This window comes from Chamaea fasciata, unplaced genomic scaffold (genome assembly GCF_029207755.1).
Source record: "Chamaea fasciata isolate MVZ Bird 193981 ecotype frontalis unplaced genomic scaffold, bChaFas1.0.hap1 SCAF_3, whole genome shotgun sequence".
In the NCBI taxonomy this organism is placed as follows: Eukaryota; Metazoa; Chordata; class Aves; order Passeriformes; family Sylviidae; genus Chamaea; species Chamaea fasciata.
This window is the reverse complement of record NW_027094088.1, coordinates 93476392-93500731: the sequence shown is the minus strand read 5'-3', so window position 1 is coordinate 93500731 and position 24340 is coordinate 93476392. Positions and strand designations below refer to the sequence as shown.

Below are 24340 nucleotides of genomic sequence, written 5' to 3'. Positions count from 1 at the left end.
CCTAAGAGTGTGCAGGCTCAAGTGTTTTCCTATTATTCTCTGAACATGTAGACTATATTTTTTATCTTACAGATGCAAAAGCTTATGAGAGCTGCTCGAGAAGGTACCAAAGATGGACTTGAAAAGACGAAAGCAGCTGTGAAGAAGGGTCGTTCCTTCATTCGGACAAAATCTTTCATTTCTCAAGGTAAATGCTATTTACAGTATTTCTCTTCGTTGCATTCTCTAGTAATTTCTGAGAAGGAAGATGAATGGCCTAGCAAATTTTTGTAGCAGGAGCTGAGAGCTAGATGCAAGAAATCAGATATATATCAAAAATGTGTGGTATTATATTCAGTTCAGATGGCAGTATGGTCAGTGCATCTTGAGCAGTTTTTTCTGTTTGGGGCAAGAACCTGAGGGACCTGAGAAACCTGAGGACCAGCAAGAAGTGTCCAGTTAAAAACAGTAACAAAAAATCCCACCAAGCAGTGTGATCTAGATACTGATAGATGGGAGTATGGAAGTGATGTTAAGTTACTGCCGTGGTGTAACCCCAGCCAGTGGCCAAGCCCCACACAGCCGCTCGCTCACTCTCCTACAACCAGGACTGGGGAGAGAAGGGTTACAAGGGGGAGTGAGAACTTGTGGGTTGAGATAAAGACAGTTTAATAGTGAACATAAAAGCCACATACAAGCAAAGAAATACAAGGAACTAGTTCACTGCTTCCCAAGGGCAGGCAGGTGCTTATCCATCTCCAGGATAGCATGGCCTCTTCACATGAAGCAGTTACCTGGGACACAAACACCATCACTCCAAACATCCCCTCCCCTTACTCTTCCTTCCTCCCGCTGTATACTGAGCAGGATGTCATATGGTCTGGAGTATCCTTTTAGTCAGTTTGGGTGACCTGACCTGCAGCTGTGTCTCCTCCCGACCTCCCATGCACTCCCAGCACCCTTGCCAGCATGGCAGTATGAAAAGCAGAAAAGGCCTTGGCTCTGTGTAAGCCCTACTCAACAACAACAAAAACATCTCTATATTATCAACCCTGTGTCCAGCACAAATCCAAAATGTAGCTCCATACTAGCCATTGTGAAGAAAATTAATTCTACCCCAGCCAAAACCAGCACAGTTACTAAATCTGTCCAGGTCTCTCCATCAAATAACTCTTGAATGTCAGAACAATGTGCTGTTAGGACATGGTTTTCAGTGGGGAAGTAGTTGACTGTTTTACAAAGTTCATCCCTGTAAGGTAAGGAGTAATGCTTTCTGTGCTTAAGAGTGAAAGTGGGGGAAAAGACTGTACTGTTTAATCAGTTCGATGATTTTTGATGAAAGCTGAATTTGGGTTGGGAAAACACGAAGTGATGTAAAACCAAAAAACCACAGAACTATTTTTGTTTTTTCTGTAGCTGAGAGCAAGTGACAGTCCTTTGTCATGAGCCTTGGCAGCAGCTGTCCATGGGTAATTTTTTCAAGAGACGGGTGGTAGTAAATTAAACTGGTTTCTTTTTCAGGATAAATCTGAGAGATAGTATATCTTTCTGCTCAAGTTTCTGCCCAACTAAATAAAGGGTAGTAACTTCAGAGCTTATAAAATTTCAATTTTAGGAAGCTAAAGCCACAAGAGTGGAACAAAATATTTTTATTGAGAGAGGTAACATAAAGTTGCATCCTATCTGTATGGGCCAGAACACATCTTATGTCTCTGTCACGACCTCTGTCAGAGACCTCAATTTACTTAATTCACAGATTGAATACAGAAAGGTACACAAAATGAGGTGATCAAAAAGTGTATCCTTAACTTCTTGCAGTTGAACAGATGAAAATGATCTGTAGAGCAGCATTACAGTGGACCTAGCATGTCTTCATACTTTTCTAGAGGTTAGGTTGCAGTCAGTGTATCTGTGGATGGCTGAATCCTATTACCACTTTCCAAATCAGCAGGGAGCTAGTGAAAATTTTTTTTAAATAAACTCACAAGTTTCTCCTTGCCATCAGATCTGCTTCCCTTATTTCTCTTTTCGTTCTAAGCCAATTTCTCATACTGTTCTTTCTTTATGTCTCCTTTCCTCATAATCTGCTTGTTTGGCTGGCTGTGTGCTGCCACCTACCAGTTCACTTCGGTGGTGCTTTTTCAGTAGAAATTTTACCCACAGAGCAATGCAGAATCCCTCACTCCTTTCTGATGAAAGCAAACATTTTGGTTAATTTGGTTAATTTCAGTTGAGCCATAGAAGGATGTATGGAATTTTTTTAGCTAGATCATAATATGAGTGTTTTCAGTTTCCTCCCAGTGATCATTTATTTTAAAACTGCTAGCCCTGAAACTGCAGTGCTTTAACCCAACTTGTCATGTCCTGCCCTATGGATAGCCCCATTCTCCTGGCTGAAAGGAGGGAGTAGAGGTCAAGCAAAAGATGCTTAGGCTGTCTTTAACTGTGGGATATTAGAATTTGAAAGGTGTTCTGTATCAGAATGCCTATTGGTGGTAGCATTTGTGTGATTTCACAGATGATACAGAAACGCTGGGAAATTTCTTTTGTTTGCTAAGTGAAAATTTATAATTTTTGTGCTCGGATGATAGAGTCTTCGCTTTTTTGGGGTTTTTTTGCTTTTTTCTTCTTTCAATCCTCATGTAGAAGCTGACATTTTGGTTATTTATTTGTAGATCACAGATCGTCTTGTCTGGAAGAAGAGGAGCTAAATTTATTTATTGATGTGGACTGTATGCATACAGAAGCAATTATGACTCCTATGCCTGAAGGATTATCACAGGAGCAGGTTGTAAGATGTGGGAAATATGGTCTTTTGCCTCTTTTTTCTCCCCTTCTGCTCTGCACCAATGGCTCTTAGGTGCCCTTGGTCTTATTGGCATATTGGCATTTTACTTAAGTGGACATCAAATTCAGAACTGAATAAGTAAACTAGGTTTTTGAAAATTGGTGTGTGTGCATATAGTTGCATCAGTCCTGAATTCACCTAGAGGTGCAAAATGCTGATTTGCATTATAAAATTATCTGTAAGAACTATGTTGTTTCACTTCCTGAACACTTAAACTAAAAGTGGTGGTTTTGAATGAAAAAAGAAGAGAGTTAAAGCATTTTTACTGAACCAGAAAACTTTGCTCCAGCTGCTCTGGCGTTTCTATTTTAAATGTAGAGAACAGCCTGTATGCTCTTTGAATCTAATGTTTTTTCTTGGTTAAAAAAAAAAAAAAAATCATCCCCAGTAAAGTCAAGTCTACGGAAGAATTAATTTTGCTCTTCTCCACATCAAACTGTATAGTCACTGTGGAAATCACATCAAAAAATACAGAAATCAGCATCAGTTAAGAAGTTTTGGCTGAAAATAAATCCCTTGGGTTCATGTTACTGTATTTTAAGACAACTAATAACTGTATGAGAGTTTTTAGCTTCTTGTGGTGTCAAGTCATGAGTTAGTTGGTAAGAAAATGAGCAAAAAACCAAACTAAGGGGCAATTGGGGAGAGGGCTATAAAATTTTGGGATTTTTAGAGTTTGTTTTACCTTTTACTTTGGTGAGGTTCACTTTTCTCTTGTGTTTAACACAGTGAAGTGCTAATCTTGTAACAAAGCAGCTGCCAAACTGTGTTACATTACTGTAAGATTTTATTATAATGTGAGATTTCAGCATCAGTCTGAATGCTCTTTTCTTCTTTCCAGATAGGAATATGAGTTTCACTGGGGTAATTTTGTACAAATAAGTTTATCCTCTTTTGCAAAAAAACCCCAGAGTGCTTGTAGTTTGGAACAAAGGGGTAATAGTTGTGTAAGTCATGACAAATATTGCTCATCTGCGCAGGAGGTGCTGTCCAAGTGGGCAGGAGTGGAGTTAGGAAAGCCAAAGCTCAGCTGGAGCTAGTGAGGTGTGAGGGGCAACAGTGAAGGGTTTCTGATGTGTACACTGGCAGCAAAAGGAAGCTGAGAAAAACACACTACACTGCTTGGTGGGGCACGGACCTAGTGATAAAGGGTCAAAACCTTTGCCTTGGGTTTTACTGATGAGGCTTGTCCTCAGAACCCTGCCCATGAGCCCTGAGACAGGTCTGCTGTGGTGAAGCCTAGTGTGCAGCTGGGGCAGCTGAGGCCATTTGGACATAGAGCTGTCTGTGGGACCAGATGGGATGGATATAAGGATGCTGCGAGTAAGGCCTTTCTCAGTCATCTAAGATCACAGTGATCAGAAGACTGGGAAAAAGTGTCACACTCTTACCAACAAGAAGGAGAATTGAGTCTGTCCTTACCTCAGTCCCAGAAGTGATGGAGCACATGCTCTTGGGAGCTATGTCTGCATTCAGTAGGGCAGGAGGGTGAGTCGGGGAAAAATCAACATAGGTGAACCAGAGTCCATTTGTGCATGACCAGCTTGAGCCCGTTTGAAGTGACTGAAGGTGACTGTGGTGACTTTATGGGCAGAGAGCAGCAAAGTATGTCAATTACCTCTTCCTTAACAGGGCTTTCAGGTGTCTCCTGATGTATTCCTGTACTCCTGTAGGTGAGATAGAGTCTCTATGGGTGGATTAAAAGGTGGGTGGAAGACAGGTGAGGACACCATGCTCAGAGAGTCCGTGGTATAAAGTACAGCGGGTGGTCAACGTTAGTGCTGTCCCTCAGGAGCAGGCACGGGCCTCTGGCATTTAAAGCCTGTATGAGTAATCTGGCTGCCAGCTGCAGTGCACATCTGGCGGTGACGCCAAACTGGAGGAGTGCAGCAGCTGTGTGGGGGTGGTTGGCTCCTGGTCAGCAGGGCTGGGGTGCACACAAACACCAGAGCAGTTCATGGGGGCGAGCACAGCCTGGCTGTGGGAAGGGGTCACAGCCCTGGTTGCCCCAGGCCGGGACCCCATTCCAGCCCAGCTGCCCTGTCACAGCAGAGCTGCTCTCTGGACATGCTGGCTTCAAACAGCAGGTGGCATGATGGCTTCTGTTTAAATCCTGGTGCCTGCAAGTGCTGGGGCTGGGGCTGGGGCTGATATATATATTGCAATAACCTGAACCTACTATTAATTATTCTTTTTGTGTATTATAGAGCCTGAAATTTTCATTTCTATAGATGTTTATTCTTTTCAGAAGAATGAACTGTGACTAAAAGTAGGATTAGTATTCTTCACCAGAGCCGCTGATCCGTTATATCAAATAAGACACTGCTAAATCCATTCTAAACACAGATTAGACACAACTAATTTTGCTCTATATATCTTAAGCAAAGCCTCAGATAATTTTGAGGTCCTCCTTTGAAATGCTAGTGCCTGAAAGAAAATTCTCACAAAACCTGCATTTAATAATGCAAAATACAAGTGTGGAAAATTTAAAGGCAGTGATGGTGAAGGAGGCAGGAGTCTGTGGGGTTCTGGAGCAGAAAGAAGCAAACCTGAGGTTTGTTTCATGGTTGTTTAGGCTATCTTAAAATAGCAAAACGTGCAGTTTTTCCTTCTCTTGTAGTGATGGAAAGTGGTTTGATCCTACCCCTGTGCTGTCTTCTCCCTTATAGTCCCCCTTTTGAAAACTCTGGGGTGAGCTGGATTAGGAGATGGATTTGGGTGAAAACAAATCCTTATAATCAACAGGAAATCTAATTGATGGCAAGAAGCTTAAATTCTAAACCAGACTGCTTTTCAGTCATTCCTATCCTGCCACCCACATGTACAAACAAAGTGCATTTCAGCTGAATTACAGAAGCAGAAGGTGGAGAAGGAGGTGTAATAAATAGCCTGTAGTTTAACATGAAATATGGTAGCTTTTCCTGAAGCTCTTACTACTCTGTCAATGCATATAAATATAGATAACATGGGGGTTTTCACTTGTGCATGGTAGTGCCCAAAAGAGAATGCTGACTTGGATACTTTCTCAGTGGTACAGTTCCTATGGCCTTAACTTTAAAAGGTAATTAGTATTTCTTTGCCCTTCATGTTGCTCCTAATAAATTTATAAAACCTATTAAAAATAAAATTTAGGATTGATTTTTGAAAACTTGTTTTGAAAACCTATTTTGTTGTAGCATATCACTGAAAGAGTTAACATCATCTTATATCTATGATTCTATCCATTAATGCCTACATACATACATTTAAGGTGCATAGAATTATAGAATATCATGGTTTGGAAGATCACTAGGATCATTGAAGTCCAGCTCCTGGATCTGCATAGGACAGCCCTAAAAATTGCACTAGGGGCCTGAGAGCGTTGTTAAATGCCAAAGTCAAAACACAGGTTTTAAAAGCAAAGCTTGGAATTACAGCAGTCAGAAAAAAATTATCGCTATCGATAAAATAATTTTTGTGTTCTTTAAAATAAGTACTTTTAGAGTAATAGTAAATTTAATTACTTTTGAATAGGTACAGTATTATTTTATTGCAGTTCCAGTATTGAAATAGCTTTGTATTTATTTTGTTCTATTAATGTGAGATTTTTATCATCATCATTTCCAACTATAATGAATGTGTTACCTGATTAGAGCTTTGGAAAACTTTGTTGTTTCAACAGGTTGTGAGAAGGTATATTTTGGGCTCTGTAGTTGATAGTGAGAAGAATTACGTGGATGCTCTCAAAAGAATCCTGGAGGTACCTTAATATCTTTTGTATTTTAAAATTTTGAATATTTGGAAAACAATCATTAAAGAATCTGTCATATGACTAAGAGATTTTGCTGCAGATGCTTCATGCCACATGTTTATTGGTTTAGTGTGTGTGTACTGTTGCATAAGTTTGTTTCTCTGCTTATAGAAGTCCATTGTTTTGTTTGTTTAAATCAATTTGCTTTTTTTTTCCCCCACAGCAATATGAGAAGCCCCTCTCAGAAATGGAAGCAAAATTACTGAGTGAAAGAAAACTTAAAATGGTCTTTTATCGAATTAAGGAAATTCTTCAGTGCCACTCAATGTTTCAGATTGCGCTGGCGAGTCGAGTATCTGAGTGGGACTCTGTTGAAATGATCGGTGATGTCTTTGTTGCTTCAGTAAGCAAATGTGTCAGAACAGATAATCTGGTTTTATTTTAGTCTTGTTTTTCCATCTCCATATCTTTCTAATTTAGCTGCTTTATTCCCATGTTCTCCAATGCCTGTGACAACTGTCAGAGTATGCGTGTACTATCCTGATAAGGAAACTGGCACCAACATGTTTTCAGCTCGGTTGACAGATGCTAAAGAATTGTGAGAAAAGTTTTCAGGCTTTGACTAATCTTTCAGACATTTAAGTAAATAGTTTATTTTTATGAGAAATTAGAGATTCACAAACCCACCAAAATTAAAGTGAGACTGAGGCTTGGCATCTCGTAAAAAATGGGTAGTCATACCTAGTAGTGTGCAAGTAGAAAGAAACCACAGTAGATAATGTCCTGGATTCCTGAGTTTGAACTGGGATGGGGCACTGATAAAGAGTATTTTTAAAACCCTATTCCATCATTAATGGAAGTCCATTCAGTAAAGGACAGAATTAGCTACTTCTTTAAATGAGAGAAAACAAGAAGTGGCCTTGGTTGATTGAAAAACGTTCACCATGAAAGTGAGGCTGGAAGAGGCTGCCTGCCTTCTGGCTTGAATGCTTTGTTTTATTGCCACCCAGGTGCTGAAAATCACCAACTTTTCATGCCTGCTGTAAGAGAGCTGGGATCTGGTCACAGTTCACCCAAAATGAAATAGTTACTAAAGATCTATTGTTTAAAGCAAACCTGCTTAGTTGTGACTGAATCAAGTTAGGTAGGCTTAATGAGACCAGCTCTGCAAAAGAGAGGCATAAAATTACCAAGAAGGCAATAGATGGTGATCTTACCATTCCCATGACTGCTTGCAGGCCACACAATCTGTCTGCTTTTTTGGTAGGTCCTTAATAGCTGAAGTCAGGGAGTGGAGGCCCTGAGACCTTGCTGATTCACTTAATCTGAAAGACAGGTAGTGAGATGATCAGGGGATCTCAGCTGTCACTTTGAATTTCACTGGATGCCTTTTGATTGCTCATAGTCCTCAGGTTCTGCCCAAGTGTTCTAGCCAAGATGAAGCAATTTCTGTAAATGCATTTCTTGTAATTCACAGCTGTTATATCTTTTTTTTTCCAGCCTGTCTTCTGCAGAAAGATTATTTTGGGTATTACCAGTGTATCTGTATATCCAGCACTAGGCCAAGCAAAGCCCTTAGTTCTGAGCGAGTCCCTAACAGCTAGAGGTCTATATAGCTGTGCTGGCAGAGGTCTTTTGTATTTTTAATTAGGATTTACCCTTCTTTTCTTTTCAGTTTTCTAAATCTATGGTATTGGATGCATACAGTGAATATGTAAACAACTTCAGTACAGCAGTTGGGATTCTCAAGAAATCTTGTGCCACCAAACCTGCCTTTTTAGACTTCTTAAAGGTTAGTTCATTAATACTTAAAATAGTTGTGCTTATGTGATAAATAAGAAAGTATGAGCTATAATTTGGGAGGAAATTTGACCTCTGATTTTGTCTCACTGTTTTTATGGGCTTAAGGTCTGTTTTGTGGGTTTGGCACAAAAAGACTCCAGATGATGCCCTTCCAGTATTGTAATTTTGGTATAGTAACGTGCTGTTACGTCTGGGGTGTATTTTGAAGTGCATAGTAGTTTTATTGTTATTCAAATCAGTTTATTGGTGTTTGCATTACTTTATTTGGCTAAACATTATGATTCTTATATATCATGTGAGCTTCATACAGTAGTACACTGTATGAAGCCACTTTTTTATTTAAAATTTATTTTAATTCTAATTTGTTTATTGTGTTGTGAGGAGTAGTGTGGCTGGATTTCCATTCCACAGCAATTTCCCTGGATTTTGAAGATTGTGTTTCTGGCTTGGGGTTGAAATTGGTGATTTTTTTGCAGAAAGCATACTACCCTGTTGCATATGATGTCTGTCATGATGTGTATGGAGAGCCTGGCACATACAGCAGAAGTGCTGTGAATCCCTAGGGTTGACACCTTACAGAGGGTACAAAGAATCTGTTGCAAAGCTTTTGGGCTGAGAGTCTGAAAGCTGAGCTTGTCTCATTCCCCAAGCATTCTGGATTGAGCTGTGCCTCTCAGAGCTGGTCACCCTGTCAGGTCTGTTACAGTGGTCTACAAAACAGTAAATCTGGGTGCCTAGTGCAACTCCTCAGTTGCCTGGAGAAGAGTGGCAGGGGTTTGTCTTCAGATCTTAAATTGACTAACAGCATTTTGGAGTGTGGACAACTCTGTGCAGGAGGATACTTTGGAAGCCTGAAGTACCATGAAGATCAGACTCTAGTGTTCTACTGTTAAAAGCACGTTTTTCCAATAGACAGATAAACCACACCTCTCATCACTGCTTGTCAGGGCCACACTGGTTCTGCCTGCAGAAACACAGCCAAACTCTGATGACAGATGACACTTGTTTAACTTTCCTTCTTTTTTCTTTCCCCACTAGCAATGAAGGTCAAAATCTTCACTGCTTCTGTTTGGATAAAACCAGATGTTTGTATAGATAACTATGGAAAGAAATTGTTGTGAAGCTGGTAGTTGTACCAATAAATAGCAATTTAAGCACAACACCAATTTAATATCGTTTAGAGTTTCTTTGTTTTTCATATTGAGTATTTCTTTTAACCTTCCTATTTCTGGCCATTTCTGGCATTTTACACATGCAAAAGAAACTTGTCTGGTTTTATCTGCCATTCCTGGTAACTGAAATTAATGGATTCTAACATTTTTCTTTCCGAATATAAATCAACATATTTTTCCGTTGTTTCCTCCAATAAAGAAGATCAAAATCTCTGTTTGCATAGCGCTGAGATTATGATGTTTTTCTTAGATTTCCTCTTAAAAACCCATTGGTAGGTTTTTTAGATTTACGGGTGCTACATTGCTGGCATGGCTTTAGCCCAGCTGTATTTATTTAAAGAGGATATTTCAGGATATTCATCATTTTAATAGTGACAGGTTTTTCTAAAAGATTTAATATTTTTAAATGAAGTCTTGATAGTAAATGGAATCTTTATGGTCTTCCTATTATAATTAATATAAGAAACATAATAGAATTTTTAGGAAATGTTTCCCTTTCATTCTGTAACTGGTGGGAATGTGCTCACGGTATTAAATGTGGCTTTCTTGCATTGCAGCAGTGTCAGGAGTCAAGCCCCGATCGCATTACACTGTATGGTTTAATGATGAAACCTATCCAACGTTTTCCACAGTTCATTCTACTATTGCAGGTATGCTGTCCATGTTTTAATGAGGAATAATAATAATAATAATAAAAAGAAGAAGAATAATAAGAATAATAAGAATAATAAGAATAAAGATAATAAAGATAATACAATATTATTATGACAGAAAAGATCAGAAAAGTTTCATTTTAAATCATTGTTTATGGACACATACATAATATAGTATAATACTGTTTGCCGGATTGTTTAATATTATGTCCCTTCTCTGTAATTTTGTTCTTTAAGTAAGAACATATGTGATCCCATTCAATATATTTTTGAACAATTACTAAGATATTTGGGAAGTTAAGCAATGTGCTGTCTGAATATTCATTAGGTGTTTATTGGTCTTATTCTTTAGTAGTACTCAAGTAAAGCATATAGTGTAAATATACATCCTGTAATCATTGGAACCTGACTTTGAAAATAAATGGGATTTTTTTTCTATAATTACCCCTCAGGATATGTTGAAGAACACTAATAAAGGACATCCTGACAGATTACCTCTACAGATGGCTCTTACAGAACTCGAGACATTGGCAGAGAAGTTAAATGAAAGGAAAAGGGATGCAGATCAGCGTTGTGAAATAAAACAAATAGCAAAAGCAATGAATGAACGTTACCTAAACAAGGTAAGGAAAGTAGGAAAGTATAATGGAAACAGAAGTCAGTTTCTGGGCCTTGAGCAATTTCTACAACAGAGACCAAAGAGACAGCTATGTTGGTTTCTTCTGTAGAGCTCAACCACATGGGGTCTTTCTAGTGGTAAATGTGAGATATGACCCACCTCTGGGACCGTACAGGCTCACCACTGTGTGCTGGATTGGGCAACACACTGAACTAGCCTCAGCAGAGTTGTTCTGTGGCGGTGTAGGAAATAATAGTATAAAGTAAAATCTCATGCACATTTTCTGCAGGGAAAAATTCAACTTATAATTTATCCCAGAAGTGAGGAATTACTCCTGTGTAAAGAAAGGGACCACGTCCTTTTACCAGCAGTGCTTCCAACTATGAAGTGTTTCAGGATGTGCTATTGAATGGGTCCAACATCTTCCTTGAATTAAGGAAAATCTCAGTCTATTTCATTCATACATTTGCATTGTACAATAGAAATGTCTAAAAAGAACACTAGAAGACATTCAGTAAGAAGGAAGGAACAATCTTTTTTATTTGAGTTTATTAGTAGCTATCTGTACTGTGGATATAAGTATGCTTGTTTTGTTTGTATCATAAATGATTCCTTCTTTCCCATGAAGTGGGGCATAAATGTTTCCATTACTGCTTTTGTGAAGTTACAGGTTGTTATCCTGTGGACTCCTTCTGAGATAAAGTAGTGGGGATGTCCTGAAGGAATGGGGTTATTTTTGGTGATACATAAAAGCACATCTTTATGTTATGCTTTTAGGAAAGCAACAGTTAACCAGAAAATGCTTGTTTAAAGCTATTTACCAGGAATGGAATACTGAATTTATTGTCATACTGGAACAGTCTTTCCATTCTAAGTGCCTTAGAAGATGGATTCAGACATTTTGCTTTCTTTTCTAGTTGTCATAATCCTGCTTCTTGAAGCAGCTATTAATCATCTGCAAATAGTTCCAAGACACAGAATGTGCTTTTGAAGAGGTAGCCCAGGTTACCTTTTTTCAGCTGACTGTGAGATTTTGTGTTATGAAGTGGGGGATTCATTGATATATTCGTGGGTAGTCACTCCAAGTCTCACAGAGTCCCGCAGGCCTTGTGTGTTAATAATACAGAATCAGCTGAGTTGGAAGGGACCCACATGGAACTTGGAGTCCAGATCCTGTCTGTGCACAAGAACACCCCAGGGAGTCACACCAAGTGACTGACAATATTGTCCAAATACATCTTGAACTCTGTCAGGCTTGGGGCTTTGACCACCACCCTGGGGAGGCTGTTCCAGTGCCCAGCCACCCTCTGGGTGAAGAACCCTCCCCTCTCGAGGAAGCTGTAATTGCAGTGAGGTCTCCCCTCAGTCCCTTCTTCGGACTGAACAGACCAAGTCACCTCAGTCACTCCGCATACAGCTTCTCCTCAAGGCCCTTCACCATCCTTGAGGCCCTCCTTTGGACACTCTCTAATAGCTTAATATTCTTCTTACATTGTGGCACCCAAAGCTGCACACAATATTCAGGTGAGGCCAGTGCAGAGCAGAGTAGGACAATCCCCTCCCTTGCCTGTGTGGCAGTGCTGGGCCTGATGCACCCCAGGACATGGTTGGCCCTCCTGGGCCTATATATTTGCTTATACAGTTTTGGAACAATGCCAGCCAAGGTGAAATAGATGGTGTGAAGGAGGTGGTTGATTAGAAAATTAGTGAGTTATGGATTGTTTTATTCTGTTGGACACTGTGGAGTTGTCTTTGACATGTAAGGGATTAGTTCATGCTTGCACGCAGTGGCTGATCCTCAGCCCTTGAAGGCAAATGTCAGGAGCAGTTCACATGCCAAGAATCTCTTGGACATGTCATCCTCTCCAGAGCCTGTGACACCCTGCCAGCTGTGCTCCTCAGCTGTGTGAGCCCAGAGGGACAGAGTAGGCTGAACACACTTTCTCCTCCCACTCTGGGCAGCTGGAATCATGTGTAGGTCTTCAGTGGACTATGAAAGAAGGGACTGAGGAAGGAAATCACAGAAATTGTGGAAGGAATCATTTTTTTTGCCAAGAAACCTTTATCAGTGTGGAAGATTCCCAGAGCAACCATGGTCGACATTAAGATGCAAAGCCCTTAAATTCCACATGGCTTTATGGATGATAGCAGAAGTTATTGTTTCTCTAAATCAAAAGCAGATTTGATTTAGAAAAGAGGCCTAATTCCCTTGGCAAATCCACCTGCAACCACTTGTGCTAGGATGGCAAGTGATAATCCATTGTTTTTGGTTGTTATGTGCTGGATGTTGATTGTACAGTGTATAATATGCAATGCTGATTGTTTCCAAAATCCAGCTACTCAGCAGCGGAAACAGATATCTCATACGGACTGATGATATGGTTGAGACAGTATATAATGACAAAGGAGAAATCATCAAAACCAAAGAACGGCGACTTTTCATGTTAAATGATGTGCTGATGTGTGCAACGGTAAATATTCGGTAAGATTTAATTTATATTTTTTAGATGATCATTTGAACTTCAAGTGGAAAAAGACACTTATAGAATTGCTTTTGTTGTATTTACTGTGGCTAATGGTTTCTAGGAGTAGTCATAATAAATGGCTAACTAGCTTTGTTATAGTCCTTCAAATTTGGATGTTCTAGAGTAAATTTGTAAAAAAATTGGATCAGTTTGAGATTACAGATAGAAATGCTCTGTAGTGTCTAGTTATTGCTATATATTAGTGCTTAGTGGAATACAGGCATGCCAGGGTAAGACTTTTTTCTTCTTCCTTATATTCAGACTGTAATTTGACACAATTTGTAAATTAAATACCACCCTCTGCAAAACAAATGAACAACCTCCAACAAACAAACAAACCAAAATCCATAAAGTTAATCAGGTTGCCAGAACAAACCTGGAACTTGCTAACAAAGTTCCAGATGGGGAAACCAAACCTTGAAGGATTAAAGGTGAAATGCTTTGAAAAAAGCATTTTTTTATAGTTCTTTTTGTGCTTTTGTTTGCTGTAATTATTACTAAGTGTCTGTGTATGCCAAGGTTGTGTTCGCATTCATATGTTGCTTGTATCCTAAATTGTTTTATGTGATGGTACATTCTGACAAAGAAAATGTTGATCATTAAAATCTTCCAAGAACAGCTTTTTTAAGCATAATATGAGTTGATTTCTTAATTCATTGCTGAAGTATGAATTCTGTACATGTATTTCTAAGTGTGTGATTGCTTGGTCTCATGTCAGTGAGAAGTGCCGTGTAATAACTACACTTCAGAAAATGAGCAAGCTTCTGTCAATTGTCCTGTGATCCTTCCCTTTACAAATTCTTTACTTTCTTAGTAACACGTGGATATTGTTTTTAAGTATTCATATTTTATGTTCTTTCATACCAGTAAAGTCTTGGATTTTTTCTATTTGTAATTGAAGCAGCAAAGTGCAGTCTGTTTTTGTTTTCCATGTTAAAAGTTCATGATCATGCCAAGTCTCTGACCCTCTGTGGGTTATATCCTCTGTAAAGGTATGTATCTCTTGCAAGCCTTAAAAATTTCTCTGTAACTTGTGGACCCTAGGCACATAGGACATTTGAGCATTCCTGGTTTGCAAAAGGTAGATATTTTTACAGATGACATAACCCTCAGGTGTTTCTTTGTACACAGTCTGGATGACCAGCAGGGGCTGGTGGCCTAACTCTGAAGTAACAGCAGTTGGATGAGGTGGATGCTATCCCTAGTGGCTGAAGAACCGTGTCCTGCCTAGTTCTTTTTTGTTTCTTCTGAGCTAGGTCAATAATTTATAAGTATTTACTTAAGTCGTGGAAGCTGTGTTCTTTGTTCATACTTGCTTCCTTATTGAAATAAGTCCGTGTTGCAAATAGGTGGCAGACTAGCTGAACTTCAGCATTTACTTGCTGTTCTCAATAAATGCACTTTGCTGATTTCTCTCAAGCATTTGACTTCTGGCTTTCAGTCATGCTTTCTGTGAAATAAACCTTTTTTGTTCACTTTAACATCTTCTTTGTCCTTTATAATAAATATTTGTTACATGTTCTTGAATGGGAATAAGGGAATGAAGGAAACAAAGTGAAATTAGTATTAATGTAAATTCTATTCCTAATGAGCTTCCTCAGTGTGCTCTTTGATTGGGAATGCCTTTTGTGATACACACTTCTTAAGCAGCAGCTCAGGCAGGATTACTCTTGGAAGCCTCAGCAGTTGCAGAGATCTGCTGTACAGAACAATCTGGGCTGTGGGGCTTGGCAAAAACGTTGGCTTGTCAGCTCTTCAGAAGTTATGTTGTCCTTCCTGTTGCCAGCAATCATTCAGAGGTCCCATCAGCTGTACTCCCCTAAACATAGCAGTTAGGGCCCAAAAAGAAGTGTTTCAAAAAAATAAGGAAAACGTGGTGCCAAAGTAGAATCCCAAGCACTTGTATTAGGATTTCAGAATGTACATGGATCTTAAAATATGGTCATTTATGTTTTGCTATTGTAATGTAAGGACTGTTGTTGGCAGTGCTATGGTTGTAGACAAGATTATCTGCATCTACGTGGCTGTTCTTTGCATGCCAGGAAAGGTCAGTCACAAAAGTCAGACTGATGTATTTATTTCTTTCAAGTTGTGCACTGTACTCAAGCTGATAAACAGCAGATTTTAGAAGCTAAAATAATGACTTAGTATGCTATGAAACACAGTTGCTTGTCACAACAATAATTTGTGCATCTTCCAGCTCTTCCTATGAAAGCAGTGGCACCGTGACAACTGGCCAGAGGTATTTATTGAAGTGGAGTGTACCGCTGGGACAAGTGGATGTCATAGAGTATGGCAGCAGTGAGGGCCAAGGAGACAACTGCAGGTTCCCACCCCAGCTCTCTGCTGAAAATGTCATCATTAACTCTAAGCCAAGTAAGTGACAGGAGTTACTGACTTTTGCAGACTACTTTGTTAAAATCCATATTTGAAATTCAGTGGGCTACTGAAAACAAAGGATAGAATTTTGTCCATGAAGATTTCTGTAGCATGAAGAGTAGCAGAGACTCTTTCTTTGGAAACTGAGAATAAAGTGGCAGTCAGGCTTCTGCCTTGCAACATGAATCACTTGTATTTGTTGTAGTTTAGAATTTTATACATGAATGAGTAAAGAGTTCTAAAGCATGACAGCGTGCAGACGTGCAAAAATGTGGGTTTGGTGTGGTGCACCAGTGGTCTCATGGGTCGCTGGTTCTGCCTTTGTTCTTTATCCCATAGTTAGAGCAGAGAAGTTTCTCTCAATAAAGGTGACCATGCCACCCTGTTGCTGTGATTAAGAGTCTGGACACAAGTGGTTATTGCAGGGTAGAATTTACTCACTTCTCTCAAGCCCATGGTATCTTGCCTGTCAAAGTAGTGCTAGAAAAAAACCTTAATGAATGTTTTTGAAGCAATATGTTAATAGGTAATTTCCTCCTAGCCTCTCTCCAAAAATTACCTCAAGCTCTGCAGTTTACAAATTCTTCTCTGCTAGTTAACCCCCACTATGAGTCCGCCAACTGCCTTCAAGAGAAAAATGAATTTTAAGACTTTACTTGTTAGCTAGACTTTCATACATAAGGAGTTATTTTTATATCCTGTGTTATTTTGCCTAAATATTGTAACATTAAATGCATTTAATATTTCTAGATTGTAATTTGATTCCTGTTCGTGGATTATAATTCACATGGATTTCAGTGCTAGCTCTAGGCATTGTTTCACACTACATTTATTTAATATTGCACCCTTGGCTTCAAGAATTTTCCCACAGTTGCGCTATAAGGAGGCATAAATGCTACAACATCGGAGCGTAGCATTTACTACCCCCTGTATGCTTCAGGAAGGTTCTTGTCAGGTCTTCTTGCTCCTCCCTTTGTAAATAGCTACAGAAAATTTTATGGGCACTTATGTCTTTGTTTCAAGGATGGCTTAATTCTTGTAACTCCTTTTGAGCCATAATGGACTACTTAGATAATGATTAAAGCCTTTATCTTATAATTTACCAGCTGCTGTATGCATAACCCTGAGAGGACTATATAAAGAAGTGTATTTCTTAGAATTGGGGATCCCTTTTGTAGGTGAGTGTGGGAGGAACAGATTGTTGATTTTGTGCAGCAGTTTCACAGCTGATAAGACCAAATCCTTGCATGTCGACATGGTTGTATGGGGAAGAAAAGCATGAAGGGAGAAACAAGAACTCCTGACCGAACAGTCACGAAGAACTTACTTGAACCTCTTGGCTTTTGAGGTTTTTCAGCTTCATCGTGTTTGGTGACAGTATCACACAAAGAAAGAGATGACTCTCTACATCATTTGTAAATCAACCTCCAGGTTAAATGGTACTCAGTAGCTAAAATGTGAGCTGAACTAATTTTTCTTTTGGTAAGCTCTGTTATATTAATTCAGTCTTCTAATAAAAAGGATCAAAAGATAAGAAATAAAAAAGATTTGAAGGATACTGGGTATATTGAAAAAATCCTCCTCTGGTTTAATCAAACTTTTCTGCCACATGACCCAACTAAATTGAATATAAAAAAATCATGAAAGAGGAACATCAATAGCCTTGTTTTTGCACATACTACTGTGTTTGCACTAGCTGTTATTCTGAGTGCAGAATTGTTTGAACTGGTCTTTATAGACAAGTTTGAATACACACCTAATTGTGTTAGTTATTCTGTAGAGTTGTCTCCTTAGTTTCAGTTTAAGTTGGCTGCTAAAGCTCGGAAAGTACAGCCTTCCTGCAGAGGGACAGACTGGTAAGACTGTGTTCAGTGTTGCTTCTTATTTGCACCCACCAAGTTGCTCCATTTTATAGTTGATGATGACGTGATCTTTAATATGATAGTATGACATCGTTGGTGAGACTACTGGATGTTTACTACAAGTTGCAAAGTGCTAACAGAGAAATACTATCTACTCTGCTAGAAACTTTGTATCTTTACAGTCATCATAAAAGTATATCTCACTCTGTTTTCAAAGTATACAATGAAATCCCAGTGGCCTCATAGTATGTGGTTTTAATAAAATCTAGTGATCAAAAATAGTTTGGGATGATGCGGGCAAAATCCCGAGACATAAAAACATTTCTCCGGCCGATTTTCAGCTTACATATCCAGTTTGTGGGTACTGAAAAGATACAGAATAATAGTGATTCTGTGTAAAATCATTGAGTAGTAGAGTGACTACTTCTTGCATTTCTGGAAGCCAGAGAAAAGTTGGTTTGTATCTGCCACATGCCAGGTTGAGTACTTGACTCCTGTAAGATTGGTATTCTGACATTGCTGCTGTGATTAGCAAGGATTCTTGATGGATTCAGGTTGTGTTCTTGCCAGGATTACTGGTTATTAGTCACATTGCCCTTTCATTGCACTTTTTTCTCCACCAAAACCTTTTCTGTGAGGAAGTAGCTGTCACAATTGTGTCTTGCTGTTTATTATTGAGTAAATGCAATTGGTGCTTCTAGTTTTCTATGATGTTGCAAGAAAAAGCAGAATTGTTTAAAGATGCAAACTTTACTTCAGGTCCTAAATTAATAGCTGAATTTGAATTAATCTTGGACAGTCTGTAATATGCAACTGAAAGGTTGAAAGGTTTTATGAGTATGTATAAATCAAAGGCATGCTTTAGTACTGTTCTAAGATGAAAAGCATGGGCTGTGTGAACTTGGTTTTGACTTGGCAAAATCATCAATGGGCAGTTTTCTACCCCACTGAACTTTGTATAGCAGTCTTTTGTCTCTGAATTCTACAGAACACAGGGGTTGGTGGTTTTTTTTTTGTTATAAGCCATTTGTATTTTGGTAGGAAAAACTATATGTCCTGGGGCTATGTGAGGCAGGAAAGCAGGAAAATTGTACTCGAGTGTATTCTGCTCAACTGCCCCATCTTTGGTGTGCTCTTGCCTTGTTCCTGTTGTTTTCCCCTAGCACCAACAATAGACGAACATGAAGAGGGATTGAAGTCTCAGCTGTTTGGCAGGGTTGTTTATTTGTACGATTCTAATACTTTTTCTTAGTGGAGTGCAATTGCAACTTGTGTTTGCTTCCTGTAGTAATAACCAGTAAACATTTCGCAATCTCAGTCTTGAGGAAAAAGCGCATTTCTCTCAACAAATTAGTGAAAAGTCTTATTTCATGTATTAGAGTTAGTCTTGCTTGAAAATCTGTATAGCTCTCTGGCATCCCAGACAGACAATTTTTGTGAAAGCACTTATTTAATATACGTGCCAAAAGTGTGATGTGTTAATTTTCTCCATAGAACCATTGGCAGAAAGATGTGAGATAGAGTTTTTCCCCTGGTAAATCCATGTATTGTTTCTGGCAGGCTGTTGCTGTTCTCTTCACCACAGTTAGTCCGTGTGCAGAAGCACACAGTCATAGTATGGAAAAGTTGAATTACTATAGGAACAGGGGAATATTTTCAGTGTGAACAGAAATTTGTGTATTCTTGGTTTTCATTTACTTGTGTTGGTAAGAAATTCACCTCTCTCACCTGGCTGGTGCTGCTGTATCAGATGCCCCCCTAGGACAACCCTCCTGGCTGCAAGGGTACTGCTGGCCCATATTCAACTTGCCATTGACAAGGATCCCCAAATTTCTTTCTGTGTGGCTGCTCTCCAGTGTCTGTGTTCAGTCTGTTCTTATATCCAGGGATGCCCTGTCCCTCCTGCAGAATCCAGCACCTGCGCTTGTTAAACTTCCTATGGTTGGTGATTGCCCAGCCCTGTAATTTGTCAAAGTTTCTCTGCAGAGTGTCTCTGCCTTCAAGGGATTTAACACCTCCTGCCAATTTAGTGTCATTGGTAAAGTTACTTATTATTCCTTGGAGTCCTTTATGAAGACATTGAAGAGAACTGAGCCTAAAATGAACCCCTGGGAAACCCCACTGGTGACAGGTCACCAGTCCGATGTTACTACCCCATTCTCTATAAATAACCCTTTTGCCTGACCTGTGAGCCAGTTTCTCACCCATCACGATGTGTTTATCCAGCTGTGTGCTGGACATTTTGTCCAGAAGAAACCTGTGAGAGGTTTCAGATCAATAGCTTTACTAAATTCCCAGGTCACATCAACTGGCTTCCCCTTGTCAACTACATAAGTTTATAGTTTATGACAACTTACTTTGTCATAAAAGGAAATTAAGTTTCTTAAACAGGACTTCAGCTTCATGTACTTGTTCTGCCTGGGACCAATGACTGTGTTGTCTTTCAGGTGTTTTTCACTAGCCTCAGAATAACCTTTGTAACTTTGAGAGACACTGAAGTAAGACTGACAGGCATGTAGTTACCACAGTCATCCTTCTTGCCTTGGGACAGTGTTGGCCAGCTTCCAGTTAACTGGGGCCTCTTCAGATTCCCAGTTGGATTGAATATGTGGAAAGAGGGCATCAAGGAAGTTCAATGCTACCTGTACTTTTATGATAAAAAAAAAGATGGGTGAAAGCACAGTGTATACAACTTGTTTTTAATATGTCATATTGATACGAAATATTATAAATATGCTTTCCAAAATATAAATAGTATAGTCAAAGGGCAAATTTTTAGCTCCTTACCAAAATATGCAGTATTACCCCTCTAGAAGAATCAGAAGACAGCCTTCCCTTGCAGTTCATCCATGTGTACATCATAAAATCACTGAATATGTGTATTTCACTGCCTTTTAAATGGGAATATAGGAACAAAAGTCAAATATACTGGCCAGAGTTTCAGTTTCGCAGACTTCTGGCACATATTATGAGTTTGCAGCACTTTATGCAAACTGTTGGTGGGATGTGAATTGTTGTTGTACTGAAGCAAATCCCGGTTTGGTGCCACAGCACCAGCAACCAACCCTGGTTGACTGTTCTTGGGTCCCCAAGTATGAAAAGGGTGAGTGAGAAGTTTTACACAACACTTTTATTTCAGACTAGAGAGACTCTGTAGAACCAAAGGGAGAGGCCTAAGCATCGTGCCATATCTGGGTGAGAAACCAGTGCCTCTCAGCAGTGTTCTGCTCTGATCAGGTTGATCAGGAGACAGAGACAGCACAGACAGCTACTTATGCAAAGAAACACCAATTTGAGCCATATGTCTAAAGGCTGAAAGGGGAAATGAGCCAGACCCATCTGCACCATATATCCATGCAGTGATGAGCATTGAAAAAAACAGTGAGGTCAGAAATCATGTTAGTATGCTTCTGGCTGCATTTTACTGTCATTTTTTTCTTTCACAGGTTTACAGTTTGTAACTGTGAGCAAAGCTCAGCGCTGCTAAACCATGGCTGTTCCCCTTTCTCTTTCAGACTTCTAGGGATACATTTGTACTCTGTTTCCGCTTGATTGTGTTCTTGATCTCCGTGGGGTTTGTTTACTGTCAAATGTTGTAGTGACATGATGCTGAAGTGCAGAAATGATTCCTCTCTTCCAAGTTTCTTTCTGCTCGATGCAATCACTTTGTGTAGGCCTCTGCATGTTGCCAGGGCAACTGGGAGGGATGTTCGATGGGCTACAGTGTGCACTTCTTCCTGACAACATCTTTCTCAGTGGAATGGCAGCTCTTTTCAAAATTGGAGATACTGCTGCTGTGATAGCCATTGCCATTAAAGCTAGGTTTTTTTGCAGGTTTTTGTAATGAGAGATACAGAATTGGGGAAGAAAAAAAAAAGTCAGCTTTATGATCCCCCTAAGGCACGGCAATAATAGTACAATATCCAGAGTAAGCAAAACTAATATTAACTGACATATCAACTCCAGCATTAGTGATGAGATTTCAGAAAGAATGATGTGGCATGACTTGCTAATTGAACTAGCTGTCATCTCAGTGAAATATATAAAGATTAATAATGTAGGTGTTTTAAAGTTAATGTTATTGAAGACAATGCTGTGCACTAAAGGAGATTTAATATGTTTGTAAATGTAAACTGTCACTGATACATGCAAACAGAAGACCAAAGATTTTAAATAAATCTAGTGCCAAAAATCCTGCTCATCTGAGCAAATGGGGTGACATTAAATAGTTCACTTTGTTAAGAGGACAGAAGTTTCTATCTAGTGGATTAGGCAAGGATAAATTTAGGTGTTACATGCTTGTCTCACCCATGCAGGATGAGATTCTTCTCTTTGCCTTTTGTATTTTTCATAGCAGTTATAGGATTTGTCATCTACTTCCTATAAACCTTCTTCTGTGTTGCCAGGGATCTCATCCACATCATGACACAGAATAGTAAAATGAATAGAAACCCAGCTGGTGTGTATGAAAGAGGGAGGTGAGCTCCTCTCAGTGCCATTTCCACATGAGTTGTTATAGTCTGGTGGGAGCTCCAGTGTAAACCTCTGGCAGCTTGGGCAGTTTACAACTGCCTGCAGACCTGTCTTGGGATCCCTGCAGTACTTGCATTGTTTAAATGCCTTCACACGTGTACTTTCATTGCCTGTTTATATCAGTATTTGTCCTTTAGCACCCATTTTCTCCCTCACCCTTTGTGCCCATACAGGTGCATCCCAGAGGTCCTGTGTGACCCCTCTCCCTCCTTAGGAGGGACACCTCCTAAGAAGGAGACCTCCATGACCTCCCTTCCAGGTCCATGCTGTCCTCAGCCTTCCTCTTTGGGCCTTGTGAGAGACAGGGCCATGGCACTTCTTTTCTTTCACTCTCAAGTCTTTGTTTATAGCATTTTTCTTCCTCATGGGGACAGAGCCAGGAACTGCAGTTTAGAACACAGTCCAGGAAGACCCCGACCATTGTCCCAGCTAGTGTGACATTGGGGAGCTGTGGGGTCCGCTCTAATGAGCCTATCAGGGCTCCAGTGTTTCTCCCTCATGTTCTCTGCTGCTTTAATCTCTGACATAGTACAGCTGCTTCTGTCAGAAGGAAAAATATTTATGGCCTTTTATATCTGAAATTCCCTGTGCAGTCAGGATTAGCTGGAGCTTAATATAATCTTGAAGCCATGCTGTCAATGTATGAACTATGTCTCACTATCTCAGAGGCTTTACATTTCCTTGGTGGTTTTCCATTATTTTGCATAATTTTATTCACAAATGGTATAGCACTATGAGTTCAATCCCTTACTCACTACTTGCAGTTGCAAGCTTTTGATTTTATCTTGCTATTCCTTGAGACATGTGAATAAGCAGTTTTGTGGTTAGATGGTAGTTTTTATGCCACCTATTTCTTCAATGTTCAGATCTGATAGAATGAGAAAGACAGGTCTCAGCATTTATGTGATTACCAATTGAGAGAAAGGTATTAGCAACTGACAGTGAGGTAAAGCATGTTAAAAATACTTTTTCAGAGTTGAAACTTGTGAGGTTCGTATCCCAGCTCTACTCTGTGTACTGGGTATCGTGCAGTATTTGATTCTGGGATTAGGACCAGAAGAACTCCCCTGTCTTGCATGGCAGTGAGAATAGTTAATTTAATACATTAGTTTCAGAGACTGAGATTAGTATTACATTAGTTTCAGAGACTCAGTTTCAATAATTAAGAACATAAATTATGTTTGGATGCTTACATGATTAAAGTGTTAGACTGAACAGTGTCAGATCATGTTTATGATAAAGCTCTTCATGGTGATTGATGATGGAGAATCCTGACTGTATCCTGACTGCTTGCTTACATCATGTCTGAACTGAATAGTTTGCTTTCTAGTAAACTCAAGGGATTTATTGCTTATCACCTAATACTATGTGTATGCTTGTTCTTCTTTCCGTGCTAGGTTACTATGCCTAAGGTAGGGTTGTACTGCAAAGATACATGTGAGTAGCTGCACTTATCAGCTTTTCATTGGTGGCTGCCAACTGCACTCTTGTTCTGACATGATTCCTGTTTTCCCTTTTGCTTGGAGACTGATGCCACTCAAAAACTCGTGGCAGGGGTTTTTCTCTCAGGATACCTACAGTTGACTTTACGGTGGCTCGGATTTTTTGGGTGCATGCAACTGTGGAGATCATGAGTTGGATTTACTGTGAAAGAGCAAACCAGGGGAGGGCAGAAAGTCTGCTGTTCTGTGATGAACTTTAAATTGACCCATGGACTTGTTTAGGCCATAAGCCAGGATTTTGGACAACTTTTTTTTTATTACTATTTTCGTCAAATTCCAATTGGATGTTCAAAAACTCTCATAAAGGAGAAACAAGAAAACTGAACCTGCCCTTGTGCTTCTCTGATGCATCTGTGGAAACAGGAACAACATGAGTGAGCAAGTGAAAACACAGATATGATGGAGATGGTGATGTGGGGGCTGTCAGAGACTTTGCTTGCATAATACAGCATGCAGGAAGTTGATAGTCCATCATCTAAAAACCTCATCTGCTTTGTTACTGGCTTTAACACTCAGAGAATTTCTGGGGACGATGTATATCAGAGGTGCCTCTGGTTTATAACAGGTGCTTGGATGTGTCAAGTTCTGTGCAAGATAAAGTTTCAGTACAGAAGGGGGTCCTCATCACCAGCCCTCTAGCGCAATCTAGGTGTTCTGGGACAAGGGAGTTTGCAAAGGGAAAGGAAATAATACTTTACATAACATCAGTGTCAACTGCTAAATGAATTATAGTGT

At 39.6% G+C, this 24340-nt stretch overlaps 1 protein-coding gene across 3 annotated transcripts in view; it reads left to right on the top strand.

Annotated features, from left to right (window-relative positions):
• Nucleotides 1-24340, top strand: part of ARHGEF10 (Rho guanine nucleotide exchange factor 10) — a 108451-nt gene that overhangs the window by 41249 nt on the left and 42862 nt on the right. For 2 of the 3 annotated variants that reach the window (XM_066179818.1, XM_066179816.1), the window contains 9 exons: nucleotides 73-187; nucleotides 2655-2767; nucleotides 6489-6566; nucleotides 6781-6960; nucleotides 8233-8349; nucleotides 10090-10182; nucleotides 10638-10808; nucleotides 13141-13286; nucleotides 15530-15705. In XM_066179818.1, coding sequence (XP_066035915.1) covers nucleotides 73-187; nucleotides 2655-2767; nucleotides 6489-6566; nucleotides 6781-6960; nucleotides 8233-8349; nucleotides 10090-10182; nucleotides 10638-10808; nucleotides 13141-13286; nucleotides 15530-15705 — 1189 coding nt within the window. The remainder of the gene's footprint in view (nucleotides 1-72; nucleotides 188-2654; nucleotides 2768-6488; nucleotides 6567-6780; nucleotides 6961-8232; nucleotides 8350-10089; nucleotides 10183-10637; nucleotides 10809-13140; nucleotides 13287-15529; nucleotides 15706-24340) is intronic. The other variant, XM_066179817.1, reaches the window with a different exon arrangement.